This window comes from Cyprinus carpio, chromosome B16 (genome assembly GCF_018340385.1).
Source record: "Cyprinus carpio isolate SPL01 chromosome B16, ASM1834038v1, whole genome shotgun sequence".
In the NCBI taxonomy this organism is placed as follows: domain Eukaryota; kingdom Metazoa; phylum Chordata; class Actinopteri; order Cypriniformes; family Cyprinidae; genus Cyprinus; species Cyprinus carpio.
Genome location: NC_056612.1, coordinates 24,777,972 through 24,792,470, shown reverse-complemented (window position 1 = coordinate 24,792,470; position 14,499 = coordinate 24,777,972). Strand labels below are relative to the sequence as shown.

The window sequence follows — 14,499 nt, the reverse complement described above, 5'->3', positions numbered from 1 at the left end:
AAACAAATGTAATTAGGATTTTTTTTTTTTTTTGGTCATTTTACATTACCTTCTCTAATCTTACTTTCATATATTCTAATCCCAAATGTCAAAGAATAAAAGCAATGAAACATAATTAAAATGAAACAGCATTTCATAGACCATGCTACCACTGTAACACAGTCTGTTTTCATTCTAATTTTACTGCAATAAAATATTTTATGCATGCAAAATCAGTCTCAAAGACAGTTATGAGACAGTTTCATACAATAAAAGAAAGAAAAAGAAAAAAAACCTGGAGATATAAGGACGCTTAGGTAAAGGCTTTGATGAATAAAACTAAATAACACATTCACATCATCTCACTGTCACTAAAATCATCTTACAAGTAGTTTCGGGCATACATTTATTTAAATCAGATTCCAAAACAGTATTTTCAGTTCTTAATCAGAAAAAAAAAAAAAAAAAAAAAAAACGAATTTCTGTTTACAAAAATAAACTGGTTTATTTCTGAACACACTGAGGAGAGTTTAGGATCTTCTCTTCTGCTGTGTCGTCTTTAAAACTGATGAAGTCATCAGGTGACTGAAACACCACAAAAATGCACAAACACAGATTACTACTGAACTTTGATTCAATCACTTCAGTGTCAGGTGAAGCCTAAAGGTTTTGTGGATGATTTCATCAACTCAGGTCACCCTTTGAACGGGTGCAATCAGCGTCCCGGGACTATAAAAACCCATAGATTCTTAGAGAACTCACCATCACAATATCAGGCTTAAGAACCCCTGGATACAAGGTAAGATTACAGCTACATTATAGCAATGGTCATGTCAAACTCTGCTGTTGATTCTTAATGTACATTAATTATTGTCTCTTTCTGTTCAGGTAAATCTCACCCAACCTGCAACCATGAAATTCTCCCTCCTCGCCATCCTCCTTGTTGCTCTGGCCATTGGTAAGACTTTAAACCATGTTAACTTTCGATGCTGTCAAGATATTTGGTATTTTGTATGTAATACAGTAACACAGACAGAAACTAGAACAGTGTGTGTTGTGAGTATTTTATCTTCACTCTGTAAAGCACTTAACATAACAATGTGCCCTGTAGAACCGTACAGTCTTTCACCTCATTTAGCTTGAGTACTGCCATTTAAGATGTAAGACTGCATTGATCAAACATCTCTGTTCGTGTTCCAGGCTCTGAGTCAGCTTCTCTGGTCAAGAGAGATGCTCCTGCTGAGCTGGAGAAAATCGCCAAATACTTCCAGGATCTCGTGGACAAGCTGAAGAACGTCGAGGGCCCTGAGCTGGCCAACAAGGCCAAGTAAGTCCATGAGCTTCATCATCTTTGTGCAATGAATCTGCAACTTAAACAATGTTAGTGAAGATCACAATTGGTACTCAGCTGGTCTTCATTGATCATTACACTCCTTAAATTCATGGAACTTTTGCATGCACAAAGTGAAAAAAAAGGATCTTCTGAATAGGAAAAGGTTCTTTTAAGAACTGTTCACTGAAAGGTTCTTTGGGGAACCCAAAATGTTTCTTCTATGGCATCACTGTGAATTTTTACTTTACTGTCTCCAATTCAAATAACAAATTATGATCTGCAATAAGAAATGATTTGTATGAATATTAAGTCCTTCATATAACAGAAGAGCAGTACTGATTATCTTGGATTGTGTTGTAGCGCTTACTTTGAGGAGAGCAGAGCCCAGTTCCAGCCCATGGTTGAGAAGCTCCAGGAGCAGCTGAAGCCCCTCTCCAGCAACATTGAAGACCACATCAAGCCTCTGGCCGCCTCCGTCCAGGCTCAGGTCGCCCCCCTGGCCGGCTTGTTCCAGACCCATGTTGAAGATGTCCTCAAGTTTGTGGCTGACAAGAGCAAAGCCATCCTGCCTCCCCAGTAAAACCACAGGAATCCTTCTTAGTTCTCTTCCATTTTGTTCTCTTTATGTATATTTAAAATAATAATAAAAGTGATTTAAAGGTCAATGTGAGATCCCCTTTTTTTTCTCACAAACTGTGCTTTTTCTTTGCACATCTCACATGTATTAAATGCAGTAGCCATTAAAAAAAAAAAAAACCTTTAAAGACATTTTGAGTCAACAAATCTAAAATTATTTAATTCAAACCATCTTTAATTTTCCTGAAACTTTAAATGTGTTTGAAAGTGAAACAGCTGAGAAACCTAATAAAAATTCCTATAAAATATATTATAGTAGTAACGTTCCTTTAAAAAATATACCCCCCCCCATAGATTTATGTTTTTTAATCTATATTTAATGTCATACTTTAAAAAATAAAAAAATAAAGAAACAAAATTAAATGAAATACTACATTTGTGTTTGGAACTTTCTAGTCATTATCTCTAACTGAATTAAAAGTAGAAATGCTATTTTAAAAATTGTGGGACATTTAAATTTCAGTGCCATATCTCAAGGACCAGTGATACATTAATATGATCAGGTTTGTTTTTAATTAAAGAATTAAGATTTAATGATTTAAGGGCAATTTAACAAATATATTTTATACAACTCCTAAATTATTTATTTAATAGGTGGAGCAAAAATAACCTAAAATGGCCGTATTGTGTCTGAAATGTTCACTTTTTTAAAATTATTTATTGTTATTATTATTATTATTATTATTATTATTATTATTATTATTATTATTATTATTATTATTATTATTTTATAGCAGAACTTGTGAAAAATGATCACCATCATTTTGTCATTTTAATTGATCTGGTTAATCTCAATTTCACATCCAATGCCTAAAAATGACAAAGAATGACAAAAAGATTTCAGAGGAGCTCAGGTCTGCCAATTTCTCTAACCAGCTCTCTTCTTAATTCAAAACAATATTTTATGCCAATAAACCGAGGCAGCTGCATCACAATAAGAAAAAATAAAAAAATACAGAAACACTTACAGGTGTCAGTTAAGCTATCCTAAATAAAACACACATTCACAATAACCCACATACATCTGAATAACCACACAAGCAAATTTAGGTACATTTATTTCCAAATGAATATCCTCAGTTCATGTCGGTCATTTCATTTGGCAGCAGAGGGCAGTGTAAATAAATAAACTCTGCTTATTTTCTCTGTGCATTGAAGGCATTCATCTCAGAGCCCTGAGGAAGACTATGATTTGTTGTCTTCTAAGATAATAAAAACAACAAAATCACTAGTCTTCCACACGGCAATGGACTTCTCTGACTAATCACAGAAAAAGCTGGTTTTATTTTTTTTAATAAAAAGTCAAAAATGAAAAATCAGATATTAATCAACTAAAAGAGGCATGCATTACCACTGGAGACATCTGAGCTTACAGAATAAGAGAAATTCACAAACTCATTAGTCATGATTTTATTCGCCGCTTCTTTCGGTCAATGCAACACCTGGCCTGCAGACTGCAGTCACTGTCCCATTTGAGCATGAATCAATGATCTGTCAGAGGTTTAACTCATTATGAAGCAATAATTTGGTCGTTTATCAGCTCACATCCCCAGTACATGTAATATCTGGCGTGAAGGTCACACAGGCGTGAGGGACACGCTGTGAGTCCGCATGACCTTCTCCTTGTACAGCAAGCTTTTCATGCACATGTCAGCCTTCATAAAGCACATTTTTGTATCTCTCTTTGAAATTCAATGCCATGTGTTAAGCCTTTTGGGGGTGCATATCTGCAAAATGTTGTTTATTCCAAAGCAAAATTGCATCATTTGTCAAAAATGAATAAAGGAAATCACTTTTTTTTTTTTTTTATAAAACATTACCAGTAAAACAGTGTTGAATGTCTAAAAAGATATAACAATATTGTATTTTCCTTCTTCCAAATTGATAAAAACTTACCAGAATGATGTACATGATGTACAACAGATCTCTTCTGTCTAATTAATCTACATTTCCTTGGTCCATATGTTCTGAAATATGCATTCAAAGTCCTTAATAGCTGGTGACCTATAAGGATGGATCAAAAATGGATAAATGAAAATAAAGCAGATGATTAAAGGCAGCAGAATTAATGTTAAATACAGCATACATGAAGGTATATCCTTCCCCGTCACAAAAACTTCAAAATAAAATAAAACACTTGGTACTCACCACGAACAGCCATTGTGCGTCTCTCAAAGGGACCAGTTTATAGTCGAAAGGGCTTGCCTTTGACGAAAAAGAAAGAAAAATAGGCAAAGAAAAAGAGGAAAAATAAGGCTCCCGCTGATAATTGGAGTCTCTGCAGCACTTGAAAATAAAACAGAGGCCAGATGAATGGAGTACTGCTACAAACTCCAAGGTGCTTTAGCTGAAAATAGGAAACAAAACTACAGGTTCGCTTAGGAAAGACTGTAGGACCAATGCTTCCCGAGGAGTCTTCTCTCTTGAAAAAACGGCCGGTCCTGAAGGGCCCCGGGCGCGAGGAAAGCTCTGCGTCTCTGGTCAGTGGTGGATACTAATGGGTAGGTTTTGCAGACATGGGTTATGTTTTTTACTCAAAGCTGACAGACAGACAACCCCCCTGCACACAGGTGCTATTCAAGGATATTGTGTAAAAATGACGTCAAGCAAATTTTACTTGTGTAAAAGTCCCGCCCTCTCTTTCCACTGTATATAAGTTCATCTGTTCTATAGGCTGGCGTCTTCTTTAAAGCATCTTCTTTCACACCTATGCATTTGATCATTCAAATGGCAAATGGTTTTTAATCATTATTTATGCCATTTAGTGCATGTGTATGTCTCTAACATACCTGAATATCAGATGCATTTAGTCAAATCTATAGAGTAATGCAAAGCGTGCAGATGAATCTGAAGACGGCCAATGCAGCACGCAGAGCTTTGCCTCAGCAACAATGAAGCGCTGGCCTTGGTGATAGTTGCTAGGCGATGGAAGAAATACAACGGCCTCCTTAGAAAGCAAAGGCCATTTTTGGGCTAAAAGGAGCAGTGCAAATCAAATTAAACTTAATGTACAGAACTAAACAGTGATGGAGATCATCAGACAGACAGACAGATAGACAGACATATAGATAGATAGACAGACAGACAGACAGACAGATAGATAGATAGATAGATAGATAGATAGATAGATAGATAGATAGATAGATAGATAGATAGATAGATAGATAGATAGATAGATAGATAGATAGATAGATAGATAGATAGATAGATAGATAGGATCTTTCATGCAGGGTCTTCTAGGAATTTTCCCGTAAATTACAGGGTGACTCTTTTACACATAATTATAAAGTAATATATTAATTTTATATTGAAAAAAAAAAATATTATGGTAGTTCAACCTGGAATCTATTATTTTTGATGTATATTTATTCTCTATCTCTCTTTCTGTCCACACACACACACACACACACACACACACACACACACACACACACACACACACACACACACACACACACACACACACACACACACACACACACACACACACACACACACACACACACACACACACACACACACACACACACACACACACACACACACACAGTGCTTTTTTAGAAACCATGTAGCAAAAATGAATACAGGTTCAAATCAGATCTCCACGACCATTTTCCTCCTGCTTTTTTCTCTTTTTTTGAACCAAAGTTATTCAACTTAACTTATGTGGTAAAGACATGCAATTTTCTAAGGCAAACGCGTAGCAATTAGAAGACCATTCTTTCATTAAGTTGAGGTCAGCCCATTAACGGCGGGGAAAAAAGAAACGCATAAGGCAAGTTTGACGCACCCCAGTGAGTTTTAGACAGGTCTTCACAATGGGACCTGCAGCAAAATGTAAATTACACTAAATTGCTCTAATACACATCCAGTGGTCCTGAGAGGCACAGTGGGTCTTTTATGCCCATGACTGATGGGTTCAGCTACAAAGTGGAGGTGAATTAGAGAACAGACTTGAAAACAGTAGAGAGCCAGCGGTTGAGCAAGAGGCAGGCCAGTGAAGGATTGTTCTTTTGTACTGACAGAGGAGGCAGGTGCACTTCGCGAGACGCTGAGAAAGACAACGGCTGGCTCGCTAGGATGCGGCGTTTCCAAGATTAAAAAGGACAATTAAATTAATTGTATTTTCCTGGAGCCGCTCCCCTCTCCCTTCCGCATTTCCTTCTTAATTAGGAAATTAAAATGAGACGGAATTATTAAACGTTTTTATTAAAATGTTCCTTTGCCATACAGCCTTCTAAAATTAACCATCATTTAGAAAATAGCACAATGGGATTGTTATGGCTTTTTGGACATGCAAGTGCAAAATTGTCTCGTGTTTTTGCAAATATCATGGATTATGAATATGATAATTACAAGGGTCATACAAAATTCAGAACTGAAGAACTGAATTCCATTTGAATTTGAATTAAATGGATGCTTTTCACACTTCCATCATCACAGCTGGTTATGCCTCTTTTATACTTCTTCTATCATTTTTGTGTTCCCATTTGCCCCAGTAGCAAGCAAGCAAATAAATAAAAGAAAGAAAAAAAAATCCACAGAAGGTTTTAATGACTTTGCTAAAGAGGAAAAATTATTGCGATATTATGATTAAGCTGGTCAGAAGAGACAAAAATGTAAAATTTGCCATCAGTGTTAACTAGTTTTCTGTAAATTGAATGCAAAGATACCGTACATATATATGTGTGTATATATATATATATATATATATATATATATATATATATATATATATATATATAAATAAATATAAACTGTGTTGTAAATGTTAATCAGATGTTTTGAAAATGAAGATATAAAATATTTGCTATCACTGTACAAAATACGTTTTTTTTCTTCTTTTTTTTCAAAGTTGTAAATAAAACAAACATTACTGGAGTAAAAAACTAATTCGGGTCTTTCTACTTTAAAATTTCATCATAAAATTTAATGGGCTTTTTTAATTATTATTAATTGTGACATTTAGCAACTTCTGAGTGAAAGTAGTTTTACATCATTTTTTTTTTTCAATGTAAATGTATGATGTTAGTGCTGTGTTTGATTTGTCATTGGAGGTAGGAAATTCAGAGCTCTATGTCGGGTTTTTAAAATGGAACGCTTACACAAGCCCTTCTCGGGAATTCGGTCCGCCTCACTCAACCCCAAGCTGAGAATTCAAGATGGCTGCTTCCTACACGTGTGCAAAAGTGAAAGCTGTAAATACTATAATTTTTGTAAAGCTTCTGTTATATTTCCATATCATTATCATGTCATACACTCATTACATCATGTCTAAAAGTCTGAAGTAAAATGAGTGAACTTTTTCTCACTTGGGTGTGACTTCATTCCCAGCTCTGACATCTGACTTCCGAGGTAAATCAAACACATAATTACTGCGGAAATGCGTCATCAGTCTGTGGCTCCAACTGGAAGTTGAATCAGCAAGAGAAGTTTACTGAACTGATGGTGTGTTCCATTTGTACTTGGTAATTCTGAGTTATCAGTAGGAACTTTTAACTGGAACACCACTCAAGTTCAAGCTCTGACTCAGAAACTCAACAGTAAGTTGCTAAATTCGGGATCACAAATAGCATACTACTCTTCCTATTACTGCCATAGAAAGATAATAGAAAAATATCAAATAGCAAATATATATATATGTGTGACCCTGGAGCACAAAATCAGTCATAAGTAGCACAGGTATATTTGTTGCTATAGCCAACAATACATGAAGATGTTCCATGAAGATATTTTGTAAATTACCATCCGTAAATATATCAAAACTTAATTATTGATTAGTAATATGCATTGCTAAGGACTTAATTTGGACAACTTTGAAGGCGATTTTCTCAATATTTAGATTTTTTTTGCACCCTCAGATTCCAGATTTTCAAAAATTGGACCTTCATGACTGGTTTCAATCATGGCCGCTTTGTACTGATTCATTCCTCTCATTTTAATTTAGTTAAATTGTGATTTACCTGTGAAATCAAATTTGCAAGTTTTGCGATCACATTCTTAATTCATGGTCATAAAATGTTTTTTTTCCTCTGCATGATGTCAAAAAAATTATTTTTAATTTAACATTCTTATATTCAAATTGCAATTCTTTCAATTCAAAACTCATATTCAGTAAAGATTTCAGGACTGAAATGCAGCTTAAAAGGCCTTCTTAATTCAATTCTATGGCTAATATGCAATGATAGCTGTTTTTCAAATTGCATCAAAGTGCACACATAGATATATACATATTTATACAAATCAATAGTATATCGAGTTGTGCAACCTGCTGAAAAAATGTCTTGTTTAATCATGCTGTGTCTGATTAGGACATATAAATGTGCAACATAACACGAGCACGTGTAAAATCCTTAAACTTCTTTTTGTATAACGCTGCTCTAATATTAAAGTACAGCTAACCACAGTTGTTTGGCAAGACATATTTAATGGGCGCACAATGCTTCTCCATTAATGTACCTGCTGTTCCAATGCTGCAATTTCATTTTCATTTTCCCCAGCAGCCAGTTGAGGAAATGGTGATGCTCCACTCAAGGCCCCCACCCGCCCCCCTCAGCCCCTCAGACGGGCCAAACCAGAAGTGTTCCACTCCGTTAGGGCTCTTAATGTAAATTCCATTTCAGTGGCTATTATCCCTGCTTATTTTCCAGAGCTTTCCGTTAGTACTACATGCATTGGCCCTGTGGCACATCCAGCAGCAGCACCACCCCGGGGAGCCCTGCAAACTGCTTATTCAACAACTGCTCGCCATAAAGATGCGTAATGACATTTTAGAGGCAAAAAGGCCTGTGTGGTTTTTAATTCATATTTAATGGTCGTCAGGCTAAATAGGTCCACTGCCCTAAATGAAGACTCTCTCTCTCTCACTTAGGGCTGATGCTGTAAAAACTGTATACTTTTTTCTAAATTAATTGCTGAACCCAGCTGCTCTTGTTTTGTTTTTTGTTTTTTTTTTATGTCAGGGCAAAACAACATAAACTTAAAACATGTATAATAATATTTAATATCAACACATTACAATGTTTTTTGGCATCATTGAGTTTTTTTAATTAAGTTTTATTTTTTTGTTTTCCTTTTTCATTTTAAATTTAGTTAAAGTTTCAGTGATTTTGTTGTTTGTTTGTTTTTGTTTAAGTGTGTGTGTTTAATGTTTATATAGTTTTTACTTAGTTTCATTTCAGGTAGTTTTAGTTATTTTAATACATCAAGTTAAACATTGCTTTGGCTTTTATTTTTTATTTTATATATTTTATTTGATTTCAGTTAACATTTATTGTGTTTAAATATTATCATTATTATTACTGAAATAATCGTTTCAATTATTATTATTATTATTATTATTATTATTATTATTATTATTATTATTTATTTATTTTTTTTTACAGTTTTAACAGCTTTGGAATTTGAAGGTAAGTCCATAATAACGCAAGTCCATAATAACCTAATAATAAGTCCCTATAAGGCTATATGCTATTGATAGTAAATCATATCTTTTGAACTTTCTATTTTAATACAATAAATGCAGCTTTTGTGATGATATGAGACTACTTTCAAAAGAAGAAAAATCTAAGTGACTAAATTTATATATATACATACATATATACACACATATACATATATACACATATATATATATATATATATATATATATATATATATATATATATATATATATATATATATATATATATATATATATATATACTCACAGAATATAATATAATATATTTTCATGTTCAAAACGCAAACCTCAAAAACAGTTCTCTCTAGCAATGAGAGCCCATGAGAACAAAAAGGTCAATAACTGGGTTAAAAACTTTCAACTTCCAGCCAAACAACCACCATTAAGATGAATGGAAATAATAAAAAAATAACTTTTCAAAAGTACTAGACCTTAAAACCCAATGGAGCAGGCACTAAACTTAATAAGAACACAAATGTAAATCAAGAAGATCAGATCTTTGATTTCATGTTGACATTAAACATTTAAACCTCACATGCAAATAATATCAAATCAGTCCTGCAAATAATACAAAATCAGTCCTACAAATAATTAGTGTGATTGTTCAAAAAGCACAAAGACCTTCAATCAAAACATGATCATCACCAAACAGCGATGCCTCCTCTCTCTCTCTCTCTCTCTCTCTCTCTCTCTCTCTCTCTCTCTCTCTCTCTCTCTCTCTCTCTCTCTCTCTCTCTCTCTCCAGACAGGACTGAGGCACTGAATGTAAATAAATCTATCAGGGCAAGGAGCTTGAATATCAAGTTACCACTCCTTAAAATCAAGAGCCTTTTCATGCCACCCATGAGGGCCATTCTTGTAATGCTAGCACACAAGAGAGGCCCACAAATCATCTCTCCCTCTCTCTCTCTCTTTATCTATCTCACACACACACACACCCACACCTTATTATTTTTCCACATAAATTCCCTTTCAATACCTCCCTGTTGTATCTAATCCTTCTTTCTTTCCATACGCTGACATCTTGTGTGTTTGATTGTGAAGAACAGAAGCAGAGGGATCTGAACGCTGGACGACCTGTGATTGATATCAGCTTGAATCTGGTTTGGGTTCATGTAGCCACACAAACATGTTGCGAGTACATCTGAACGATGAGACTATCTCTAGCCATGATCAATGTCAGGCTCGGCCGCTATCGATCTATCCCTGTTGGCACAGGCGTGCTCTGACCGGGAGCGGAAAATCTGCTTACAAGGGTCAGTGGAGTGTTTAGACAGACAATTGAAGAGGTCAGTAGCTACTAGTAAACACAGTGAAACGGATGCGCTGGAAATGTGCTGCATGTTATAGAACAACACAGCAGTTAAATATGATAAAATACTGGTGCATCACAATGCTTATTTAAAAGAATCATAAGTCAAAGTTCCTTGTAACAAAGACAATAATGTAGCTACTTTAATATAAATAATAATAAAAAATGTGAATATACATACTGTTCAAAAGCTTGGTTTTGATTTGGTAATGTTTAAATCTCTTCTGGTCACCAAGACATTGCATTTATTTGATCAAAAATACAGTAATAACAGTAATATTGTGAAATATTATATAAAATAATATTTAAAAACATATTGATTTAAAATAGCTGTTCTCAATTTAAAATGTAATTTATTCCTGTGATTCAAAGTTGAATTCTTAGCATCATTATTCTAGTCTTCACTGTCACATGAGCCTTCAGAAATCATTCTAATATGGCTTTTTATTCAAGTTTCTTAGATGAATAGAAAGTTCCAAAAGAGCAGCATTTAATTTTTTTCTAAATGTTTTTACTGTCACTTTTGATTAATTAAATGCATTATTACTGAATAGAAGCATTCATTACAAGGGATATTACTTATTGGACCAGAAAACATTACACAGAATCTCGTAGATTACAATTTGCAATTAGACGGATGTACTGTTACTTCCTCTACAGTCAAAAATCTGGGTGTTATATTAGACAGTAACTTGTCTTTTGAAAATCATATTTCCCATTTTACAAAAACAGCATTCTTCCATCTTAGAAACATTGCCAAGCTACGAAACATGTTACCTGTTTCTGATGCAGAAAAGCTAGTTCATGCATTCATGACCTCTAGACTGGACTATTGTAATGCACTGCTAGGTGGTTGTCCTGCATCCTCAATAAACAAGCTACAGGTAGTCCAAAATGCAGCGGCTAGAGTCCTTACCAGGTCAAGAAAATATGATCATATTACCCCAATACTACAGTCTCTGCACTGGCTACCTATTAAGTTCCGTATCAGTTACAAAATATTATTACTTACTTATAAGGCCCTTAATGGTTTAGCTCCTGCGTACCTAACTAGTCTTCTACCACGGTACAACCCATCACGCTCCCTAAGGTCACAAAACGCTGGACTTTTGATAGTACCTAGGATAGCAAAGTCCACTAAAGGAGGTAGAGCTTTTTCGCATTTGGCTCCCAAACTCTGGAATAGCCTTCCTGATAATGTTCGGGTTTCAGACACACTTCCTCTGTTTAAATCTAGATTAAAAACACACCTCTTTGGCCAAGCATTCAAATAATGCATCTCATAATTTTGGACTGCAGTTATATCTGATCAAATGTGCATTATTATTCTTTAGCTTGGGTTAAACTAATTAATTTTACTTGGCTCGAACAGCAGCTACGCTAATTATGTCTCTTTTTGTTTCTCTGCTTTACTAGGATTTACACAAGCTCCAGTCTGGATCCAGAACACCTGAGAAGAGAAGATGCCAACCCCTCAGTGGACCTCAGATGATGCTAACCCAGAGACAACATACAGAACTACCACATTTTGCTATAAGTTGATTGCTTTATTTATGTTTATTTTTTTAATCGTCTGTTTGTTTACGTCTTTTATTGATTTTTCTGAACATTTCTGCCATATGCACATGAACTGACAGTCACCACTGATAAGCTACTACTAAATATTGTAGAAACTTAATTTTCTGTAAAGTTGCTTTGCAATGATTTGTATCGTAAAAAGCGCTATACAAATAAACTTGAATTGAATTGGATATATTTTAAAAGAAATCTACTGCCTCCAAAGGTTTAAATAAGTAATTTAAATAAGTTAACAAATCTCTAACCCATGAACTCTCATAGAATCTTTTTAAGACCTGAAGCAAACATTGTAGTCATGATCCTGATGAGTGACGTAAAAGGCAAATAACTTCGAATTCAGCCGATGACCAGCATGTCTTTTATCAGAATTAAAGCTTTTCAAAAAAGACAATTCAAGTGCATTCAGATCACATCCGACTTAAATTCTTTCCTGAAACTGCTGTGATTCATTATCAACTCAGTGAGTCATATGATGAAAAACACATTTATAGATTTGTTTTTCAGACATTTCATTTGGAAATACTGCTATAAAGAGTACGCCTGTGAATCTGATCTCAAAAGTGAATGAGCATGGGCCACTTCTATGTATGAACGAGTTTACCACGACGCTACCCATCTGTTATATTCCCATAGGAGATGACATGTAGTGTCAGTGGCTGAGAGATCCTTTACACTTTAAACTTATCCTAAGTTTTTACATAAAAATAAAATAAATCATATACTTCTGAAAGGTAGTTGTGCATTTAAAATCAACATGAAATGGCATTTGCAAATCATTCTGAAGCGTGACATACTATTCCCATATAAAACAAGAAATCTTTAAAACATTACTCTTACTTAGCCTGCTTAGGTATTGAGTCATGCTACACTCCTGAGTTTTTTCCTGAAGGCTCTCGCTCATATTCACCACACACAGCTTTTACTTCTTGTGAGCGAATGAAGAGAGCACAATGTACAGCAGCATTTAAAACTGAAGGGCTGTTTACATCAAGGACAATAAATATAACCATAACTATGTAGAATTAATAATTGTTTTATTTGTATTACAATAGGGAAGTCCACACCACAACTATAAAAATAATGGAGAGGACTGATATGGCTGAAATCACGTTCAGAACTATTTTTTCCACCCAGCTGATGAATCATACAAACATTGACAGCCAATCAGAATCCTTCCTGCAATAAAGAGCTGGAGCATTTATAGTGGCACTCGATTACACAAGCTTATAATAAATGCTAGTGTTTAGAATTATTTATATACTATTATCATATTTCGATATTAAATATTTAACTTTAATTTTTTATTTTCATTTTAGTTGAAGTTTAATAATCTTTTATCATTTTCAAATATTTCTATTTCGATTTAATTTATTGGTATTTTAGTTTTAGTGATCTTAATTTTATTTTATTTTTAGATCCCATAATTTTCTGTGCTGCTGTTTAGATGACCACTTCCTGTCAAAGTGTTCTTTCTGTCCAGTTCTTGGTTCAGTCAGATTATTGCAGCTATGGCACTTGTCTAATGATAATTTTAATGCACTGGCTAGTCTACCTCTTGCACTGGAACAAAACATCCCCAGTAAGCTTCCAATAATGACAGAAAAGGCAACGTTCCACTGTTGTGTTTAGGAATAGCTTCCATTTACTGCAAAATAATTGTAGACTTATGAATAAATCATTATGCATAAGATAATCTAATGCATCAAGCCATATTGCCCACAGACCTTTAACCCTTGGGTAGGTTATGAGATTAATCAAAGAAAATGCACTCACCCTGATATTTGGTTAATGTTTGGCCTCAAATGCCAACCCCCCCGAGTGAGCGAATGATCTCCATCAAACACTTAGAAGATGAAAAATTATTGTTTTTAATTTCATTAGTCCATCTCTAAAACATTATTTAAATGATTTAAAATGATGATAATAGCAGCCGTCACTCTTAACATGCAATATATTTTCATATATGTGTAAATGTTTTGAATACATTTCAGTACAATTAGCATATGGTGGTTCATGAATAAGAAGCTTTTATTAAATTTACTAATAAACTGAAATATAAACTCAAAATTCTCAGAAATAAATTTAGAATTCTTAATTTTTTTCCGAATTTAAAATTTATAACTCGTGAAATCTTACTTTTTACAGTTTACATCTCACAATTATTCTTTTTTTTTTTTCAATAATTGCAACTTATTCTT

General features: G+C 34.2%; 1 protein-coding gene and 1 long non-coding RNA gene across 2 annotated transcripts; one reads left to right on the top strand and one right to left on the bottom strand.

Annotated features, from left to right (window-relative positions):
- The first annotated feature begins 705 nt into the window (after window positions 1-705).
- LOC109106251 (type-4 ice-structuring protein LS-12-like) lies at window positions 706-1,977 on the top strand. The gene is made up of 4 exons (XM_019119633.2): window positions 706-778; window positions 868-937; window positions 1,180-1,306; window positions 1,673-1,977. The coding sequence occupies exons 2-4, from the start codon at window positions 892-894 to the stop codon at window positions 1,890-1,892; spliced, it is 393 nt and encodes a 130-aa protein (XP_018975178.1). The 5' UTR covers window positions 706-778; window positions 868-891; the 3' UTR covers window positions 1,893-1,977.
- A 115-nt stretch (window positions 1,978-2,092) lies between these two features.
- On the bottom strand, window positions 2,093-4,868 carry LOC122140038. Its single transcript, XR_006156763.1, has 3 exons — window positions 4,097-4,868; window positions 3,845-3,952; window positions 2,093-3,439 (listed from the first exon to the last, which is right to left on the bottom strand). It is a non-coding gene; the product is annotated as an uncharacterized LOC122140038 (long non-coding RNA).
- Window positions 4,869-14,499: the final 9,631 nt, after the last annotated feature.